Source organism: Empidonax traillii, unplaced genomic scaffold (genome assembly GCF_003031625.1).
Source record: "Empidonax traillii isolate 1590-97213 ecotype Southwest subspecies unplaced genomic scaffold, ASM303162v1 scaffold1588:size87698, whole genome shotgun sequence".
In the NCBI taxonomy this organism is placed as follows: domain Eukaryota; kingdom Metazoa; phylum Chordata; class Aves; order Passeriformes; family Tyrannidae; genus Empidonax; species Empidonax traillii.
In genome coordinates this window covers 64046-72728 of record NW_020956781.1, presented here as the reverse complement: position 1 = coordinate 72728, position 8683 = coordinate 64046, and the positions used below count along the sequence as shown (strand labels likewise).

The following is an 8683-nucleotide window of genomic DNA, read 5'->3' as shown; positions in this document are numbered from 1 at the left end:
ATTGAAACTAGAGGGTCTTTAAGGATCCTTCCAACACAAAACATTCTATGATTCCAACTGTCTGTATCTGAGTTTTTACACTTTTACCCTTCTGATTCTCTTCCATATTCCACTGGAAGGGAGGGTGAGTGAGCATCTGAGTGATGCTTAGCTGCCTACTGAGATTTGTCAATAGAAAAATCATGTATCTATCTATTTTTGCAGGCACACAGAAAAAGGCTAGGGACATCACAACCTATCAAGGGAAGTAATTGAATGTGATCTTAATTTTGAGTGTGTGAACAATCTTTATACAGACATATTTCCAGTAAGCTCCTTACTTTTTAAAAACAAACAAACAAACAAACAAAAAAAAAAGAGAAGGTATAGAATGGATCTGAGGTTATTTTGAAGGGCCTGCTCCCAAAATTGATAGTGAAAGAAGGATAAGCACAGTGCTTGTGGCTTCAAAGGTCAGTCCTGCTGAATTTAAGTGACTGATGGATTCTCTGCACTGGAGGTGCAATTTTCCCCGGAAGAAATACTTCTTAAAGACCAGTGCTGGCTACCTGGTATTTATGAGAGAGTCCAAAGGGAATTCAAAGCATGTTGTTAGGGTTATCATTTACTCAGTGGTTTCTGCCGATATCGTAGCACAGAGATCCCACAGCTCTGCTTCTTAGCATGTGATAAATTGTGTACCAGGTGAAGGTGAGAAAGGAGCGAGGGGCAGCCACCATGACGACAGACTGTTGCTTTGCTTCCCCTGCTGTGAACCTGGTATTTCTCCCCCAGCAATAACCAACACCTTAGCTGTGCCTGGCATTGCTTTCCCTGACCAGTGATAATGTGCCCTTGCGTTTGGGTGTACTTTAAGGATATGCTGGGTACATGGTTACAAACAGGACATTTTTTTTTCCTTCTGCATGCCAGCATGGTGAAAACAGTATATTTTATGGCTAAATTTGCAAGATACTGTCTCTTCATGCAGTCCAAGTGATTTCTAGAAGCTGATACAGCATAAAATATTCACTACTGTGACAAAGATGCACTTGAGCATGCTCCAGTGGAAAGGTGTGTTCTTTTTACCTCTTCTGGATATGGGACTGGTAGTGTGAGACTGTTAAGGGAGTTGTGGCACTGAGAGTTCATTTCTCCAATTCTTCTATTTTTGCATTAAAAATAGTTTACTTTCACTACAGAAAGTTATTATATTTATCTTGTCTACTTAATCTAGCATCCTTAGTTTTTCCTCTTGTAGAAAATAAAGCATGATTGGGCAAAAAAACTTAAGAAATGGTGAAGGTATCCAATTTAAGAACTTCAAAGTCATAGTTTTAATTTGCCATTTTACTACAAAAGTACTTAAAAGTAACTGAAGTCCATCCCTAAATCATGCAAAACACATCAACTGGGTATAAAATAAAATATCTGGTAGGATCTCAAATATCTTTTATGTTGTGTTTTGGTTGATGAAAAAATCATGTACTTTGTTTCTGCTGTACTTTTTCAGGAATGCAAGCTAGTTTAATGCTAATGATTCAGCAGTTATCCAACTAAAGAAAATAGGCTGGTGAGGTTAAGTAAGGCCACAGTCAACATCAGTTAATGCAGTGTTGAATGTGTTGCCTGTTTTGTATTATAAAGAATAATGAAAAAATAACGTCTAGCACCTTCATTTAAAAAACACACCAAAGTGTACCCCACCCAAGCAAACCAACAAAAAAAATTCCCAGAAAACCCAAATAATAGGAAGTTCCTGAACTCTAAGGAAATCATTGTTTAGGCACTAATGTTATTAATGTCTCCTCTGAACTCATTGTTTATCTATCTTACTCGATGATCTCAGAGGTCTTTTCTAATCTAATTGGTTCTGTGATTCTGTGATCTTTGTCTTTGCTGTCCTTATTTGGTCAACCACATTCTTTAGGACGAAACTCCAAGTCTTTCCATTAATGTTTAGATTCCTTTGACTATTGAGTCTTTGAGAGTCCTTATTGCTGCCATCTCTGGGTCCTCTCAAACGAGCAGATGTTGACCATGGACGAAAATGTTGAATTTACAGCTTGTGTCTTGATAAGTTCTCTTTGGCCGATAGTTTCTTGGGATTGTCCTTTGGAAAGGGAAGGAGCCCCTTCAAGCTTTTATTACCTTTGACTCTTATGGATGGTTCATTTTGCTGCTCTTGTTTGAGTTGTAACAAGGAATATGCCGTGCCGTTGGGCTTGAAATTAGTTACCTGTTCCATTCAGTGGATGTACAGTTCCAGTAGCTGCAAAAGTAATGCAGATACTACCTTGTCCTGGAAACTCATCCCAGATTTTGGAATTGGGACTCTGGGGTTGTTTTCTGAGACACAATGAGTAGATGCTTGACCTGAGCCTACCTGCATGGTCTTGCTGGCACTATCACACAGTGCCATGGAGCAGAGAGCATTTTTTTTGTGACAGACATGGGCTACGATTCAGGGGCTGTTTGGGCAGGGCTGGCTGTAGGAAGAGTGGGAGCTGCTGGAATTGCAGTCCCCAGTATTGCTTCAATGGCCTTGGCACCCCAAGAAGGGCACCAAAATCGAGGAGTGATGGCAGAGGTCAGCAGGCTCTCAGCATCAGCAAAGCCTGAGCAAAAGCTCAGACCTTCATTCATTACTGAGAAGCTATGGTGACAATGCAGCCTTTTTCCAAGGAGTACTTGTGGCCCTGCCCACTGTCCATTGTATTGATTTCAATGAAATTTAAGCATGTACTCAGAATTAGGCACTTCTTTGCTTGGTGCCCTCAGGAGAAAGGGTTTCCTCAACTGGGGCCAAACACGTACTTTGTACAGGGCATCTTCTGACCCAGAAGGTCAGCTAGAGCTTCTGAGTGACTCTGAAGGGATATTTTTCATTGTTCAAAGTCTTGTTTTGTTTTCAGGCTCAGCAAAATAATCTGAATGTATGTTTGTGTAAATGCATAAGGGAAAAGCTGGCAAAGGAAGAAGCTTGTGATTCAATGTGATTCAGGTGCTGCAACTGCAGAGTCAGACTGAGTTTTGCCACTGATTTCAGTGAATGCAGGGGCAACCTGTCTAGCTGTTTTGAATGAATAAGTTTTATTCCCATATGGAAGCAAAAGTAGCTGGTATAAAATTGAGGCATTTTTGCTGATATGCTTCTTATAACCTCAAAGTAGAGGACAATTTTCATACTTTTAAGCAAAATCCCAGCACAAGGAATGAGGCACAAGTGGGACCAACAGAAATGCCACATCACAGAAGCCTTCCTGAGTCTGACAGCTTTGGTACTGTAGTCTTCAGATAAGGTGTATGCCGCTGTAAACTCTGCATCAATTTAATTCTTACTATCTGGGGGTAGGAATTATCTACTTCTGGGCTGCTTCCACTCAAAACCTTGTTTTTGTTGGCAATTCTTTGTATGAGCTTAGATTATGCCGGTTTTTTGTTTATATTTGTTGGCCTTTTTTTTTTTTTTCATGATCTGATGCCAATTTGTTTTCAAATAATAAAGTGAAGAAGCAGGTCTATATCCTCCCTTTGCTCTTTGGCAAGGTCAGAGTAAGGACAGCATCAGGAAAGACCCCCCTCTAGCCCCTATCCTGGCAGGTTTCTAGGCTAGTGCTCTGCTAGTCTGTATGTTAAACCTAGTGGTATTAATAACTGTGCAGACGGAAAATTCAGATGTACTGCCTTTCCTTTGTTGCAGGAGGAAGCACTTTTTGGTGCGGGTCTGAGAAAGGGCAGGCTGGCATGGAGAAAGAGGTAAGTTAAGAAAAACCATGCTTTGAAAAGGAAAAGTTAAAGGAACTATTCCTAGCATTGCTATTTCATAATATTATTTGTAGTGTGATGGGAGGGAAGTCAGCAGACGTATAGGCTCCTTTATATCATTGACAAGTCAAGGGGATGATTAACGAGAGTACCAGACAATGTAATGGTAGGAGAAGGCCCACAGAAGTTAAACAAAAGTGCCTTCAGAATTTAGAGAATTCCCATGATCCATAGTAGGACCTCATTGTGCTTGTCTACTGTTTCTATTTTTGATTAGATTTATAAACACAGCACCACATATTTTCATGTGGCTCATAGCCCCAGGGCAGAGTGAGATTGACTGCGCTGAAACTGTGAGGCTTGTGAATTTCGGGCAAGGGATGGAGTGAAATAAGTAGTGTAATTGTTTTTGTGGAGTGACCGTGGGACCTCTTCTGTTCTGAATTACACATGGTTCAACCCTTTGACCCAACCAACCTCGGCAATGCCTGGTAGATCTCCTAAAGCTGTGCTGAAAGGTCCTATCAGTGACATGTTGGAACATTATCTGTCATGTGAGATGTGTGCCAACAACCATATTAAACTACATTAATTACTAGTGAGGCCATGTTTGTGACAATCTCAACTTCATTTAACCCATCATCATGTTAGTTATTGTTTAAACAGGAAGTACAAATGGGGACAATTTATGAAATCAAAATGTAGCACCAATGTTTTCTTTAATAAATTGTATGTTTTACTTTGTTTTATTTCCCTTCTAGGTTTTTTTCACCCCTGGCATTTTTGTTCTTGTCATCAGCTCTGCAGCTTGAATTTTTTGAGGGCTTTTCTATTTTAAGAGCAAGCACTGAAAAACCTACTTCTCACTAACTAAACGAATATACCAGTGAGATTGTTGTTCCTTTAAATGCAATTGTAAATGATACTGTGGTTTTCTGAAAACACTTGTTTTCTAGCAGGAAGCAAACATGCTAAGAGAGTTTATGAATGTCTGAAAGATCATCCGTGGGTTACTTGCTTGATGTACATCTTCACTGCTTTACACTCCAGCTAGTGGGAGGGACTCTGCATGGCAATGCTTGCACACCTCTGGATCAGGAGCAGAGCTTACATTTCTTCTTAGTTGTATGAAAATAATTTTCTCACAGGCCTGACCCTCTACGTAGCAAAGCCTCTTGTGAGTCCTCAAAAGGCACCCCAGTTTGTAGAAATTCAGGACTCCTTGCACATGATTATTTTCTGAAACAATTCTGGATTTTATAGGGGAAGAGGTCAAAGCTCTCCCACATGCTCCTGCGTGGGCAGTGTACAGGTTCAATCATGCTTAGCTGTGCCTGGTATTATATTAGATTAGACACAAGAGGTTACATCTTCCACCTACACACTGAGGTGCTCTTTTACAACAAGGCTTCTCCTTTAGCCTCATTGTCTAGCTAGAATAGGCTTAAACAAAGTGGGGGGTTATTTGTTTATTTATTAATTGCTGCAGAGTCAGCTAAAAAAAACATCTTTGGCCCTACTAAGTGTCATTCTCTTTAGCAATGAAGAGTTTTCTCTCTGCAAAATCTAACGGAGTGCTTAAAGCAGACAGGTGCAAATTACAAGCTGTTTCTCTTTGGCTGCCATCCCGTAAACAGACAAAGTGGTAGGCTAGGAGAAAAGAAGAGGTTTCAGCTCCAGCTGCATAAAGGAAAGACTTAACAGGGACTTAGCAGCTGGTTGCAAGAATTAAATGCTGTAAATAGACACTAACGCATTTGTGTGTGTGTGAGAGTGTGTTCACAGAGGAATACGTGTTTAGTAAGGCTCCATCCCTTTTCATTTGAGAGGATCATTCTTTGAAAACTGTGTTCTGCTGTATGTGAGGCTAATGCTCTCACTGAAGTGAATGAGAACAGAAGCCAACATACCTGTTCCTGTTTACCATCATTACACTCCTTAGAGCATTTCAGGAATTATTAGGTTCTTGGAGCCCTACCAGATTGACGATATTTCCAGATACTTGTCTTTTGGCTGTATTCAAACAAGGCTCCAAAGGAAAAAAAAAAAAAAAACCAACCAAAAAAACCCCACCAAAAAACCCCCCCAACAACCAACATCAAGACAACCAACCTACAAACAAAAACCATGGATGAATCTGCTGAGCTAGTTTGCTGATGTTAGAAACAGTTGTTCATATTAGGAACACCTAATTTAATTTCATGAAAGAGACATAACATGCCAGTATGTGTATGAATCTAAGGTATGCATTTCCTAAAAGGAACTAAAACTCTGTCATTCCAAAGTTGCTCTTCTTTTTGACTTCCAGCTTGCATGGGGACTGCTGTCTGGAAGCAGTAACTTTAACTTTAACTCTAAGGCTGCTGATGAGGTCTGTCTGTGTGATCTTCGTAAGCAGATAAGGGTAGGGAGACAGCTCAGAGCAGAGCTTGTTTACAGCAGGACAGAAGAAAACAGCTAGACATAAATGAGGGCTGACGGTTTCATGAAGCACAATTGGTTGATCACAGATTCAATATGACTGCCCTGAACTGAGCGATGATCCGTACAGTATGCAAAATTCACTTTCTTGCTGGTCTGTGCCCACCAGCCTTCCAGCAGCTTTCCCAGAGCCCCTCAGCCACAGCTTTGAGTGGAACCAGAGCTGAACGCAGCATTGTTGTACCCAATTCCTTTTGACAACAATCACATTCTTTTAAAAACTTCATAGGTTTTAGTTGTCACTGGTTATAAATGAGGGTTTTTTCCCTCGCCATTGCTGCTACTGCCGCTGTTGTTGCGGTGCTTGCTGCTCTCCTGCAGATGCGAGTGCTGCAGGTTCTGGTACTCCCGGTTTTCCTTTGTTTCAGTCAGTATCAGAAAGCAGGCGGTGCGTTTTAATGACGATAGTGTGTAAAAAAAAAAAACACCTTTAAAGGTTTAGGTCACTTTTTGAATGACATGGTGACTAGTCTGCACTGTGCTCGGACACTTTTAACTCCCCTTGTCTTTGCTGTAATGCAGCACCACTCAAGGTAAAAAGACAGTTAAAAAAATAGTTAAAAAGGCAAGACTTTATTTTTCAGCAACTGTGGTGGAGATTTGAGATAGGATGAATTGCTATCAGCAGCAACATCACCTTTTAAACTTGACTTTCTAAGCAAAGGACGTCCCCTTTTTACGTGCTGGTTGTGAATAGACAGGTCTGATGTGTTTGGTTTGTGGATGCAAGCGGTACCCTCTCCATCACAGGTGTAAACCAGCATAGCCTTTGTATCTCTTGAGGCTCTGGCCTCAAGTTGTGAAACTTTTCCTTTTTTTTTTTTCTTTTTTCTTTAGGAATGCTTTTTTTGTGTGTGTTTATTTTTTGATAATATTCTATAACTAGAACGGAGGCTTTCTGTATGGATGTGTGTTCATGTGCATTTGTCTAGGTATGCTCACGTAACTGGACTTTGCCTGCAAAGAGCAAGTGGTCACTGAAAGAGTTTATTTAATTTGCTGTTGGAAACCTAAGTTTTGCAGGTACATGTGAACTGATTAAAAAACATTTGCTTATGACATAAATTTGCATACATACATAAACTAACTAGTAGTGACTAATGATAAAATGAATATAAAATGCCCCTGGATAATTTCCTACCTATTCTCTGATGAGAAGACAAAGTATCACAATGGTAGGGGGCTGGGGAAGGAAACCTAAAATAAAAAGGGGAAGAAAGAATGTTATTTACACTACTTAAAATTGCTCATGTGTAAAAAAGAGAAGGATGAGGAAATTGGCTGGAAATAGGTATAAAAAGAAAATGTCTTCTAATTTCCTCTGAAGCACAAAGTGACAAGAACATGTGTTGATATTACACAAAGGCCACCACTCAAATACTCTGTTATTCAGTTATGTTGAGAAGTAACCCTGAAAGAATTCCTCTCTGCTGTTGAAAACCAGGTATTGCTTTCATTCTAAAAACATAAACTCATGAAAAATACATTTTCAAAACCTGATTGCATTAAGGGACAAGGGTATCATCTCTTTGTGGTAAGAAGGGATCACAAACCTGTTACAACAACTACTTAAAAATATTAGTTTACATTTGACTGAAGTGAATATAGTCAGTTGTGTCACTGAAAAAAACCAAAATTTGGTGTTAACTGTATTGAATACTTAAAAAAAACCCAAAACACCCCAAATCCAGTACCCAAACAACCTCCTCCCTCCCAAACAAGCAAACAAGCAAAAAAGCCCAAACGAACCCTTAAACAATAAAACACCCAAAACACACACGTACACAAACCCATTCCAAAACATCAAACCCCACTGCACATCTTTATTATATGTGCGGAGGAAGAATATATTTTTTTCTTCTTTTTACTGTGAAAGGAGCTTGTGCATTTTACAGACTTAAGCAGTTGAAAATTGACTATAGCCAATATAGTGTGCAATTGGTTTTGCTAGGGAAATCTGACATGGAGGAGGAATACACATAACGTAATGCAGATCATCTTAATTCCATCAAAGTTACAGATGCGTACTGTTTTATACCATTGAAAATTTGCCCCAGAATTCTTGTCTTGATATTGTTTTCTTTAGCTGTTAACATGAAGGTTAAGGTTTTTTGTGTTGATTATTCATAGCATAATAAAGATAATTATCACATAGCAGTTTTACAAATACTTTGGAATCTTTAGAAGTGACTCAAAATCTTATGGCATGCAGGAATGCACCAATGCTTTAATATTGCAAAACAGGTATAATTTTAAAGATACTGACTGAATGAATATGTATTTTTAAAGGATTTTTCAGTTGTGAAAAAATCAGAAGCAGTAGGGTAAATTTCTGAACCTATTGAACTCCTGTCAATATTATCATTAACTTCAGTTGTTCTGCATGTGGTTTGTAGGAATGGTTTCTCTTATTGTATTATTTATTGTAGCTTTCAGAATGTGTCTGGTCTTTTTT

At 39.3% G+C, this 8683-nt stretch overlaps 1 protein-coding gene across 1 annotated transcript in view; it reads left to right on the top strand.

Annotated features, from left to right (window-relative positions):
- Positions 1-3684: 3684 nt before the first annotated feature.
- OFCC1 (orofacial cleft 1 candidate 1) overlaps positions 3685-8683 on the top strand; it is a 64560-nt gene continuing 59561 nt past the window's right edge. Inside the window, exon 1 of the mRNA XM_027907968.1 lies at positions 3685-3738. Coding sequence (XP_027763769.1) covers positions 3727-3738 — 12 coding nt within the window. The 5' untranslated portion in view covers positions 3685-3726. The remainder of the gene's footprint in view (positions 3739-8683) is intronic.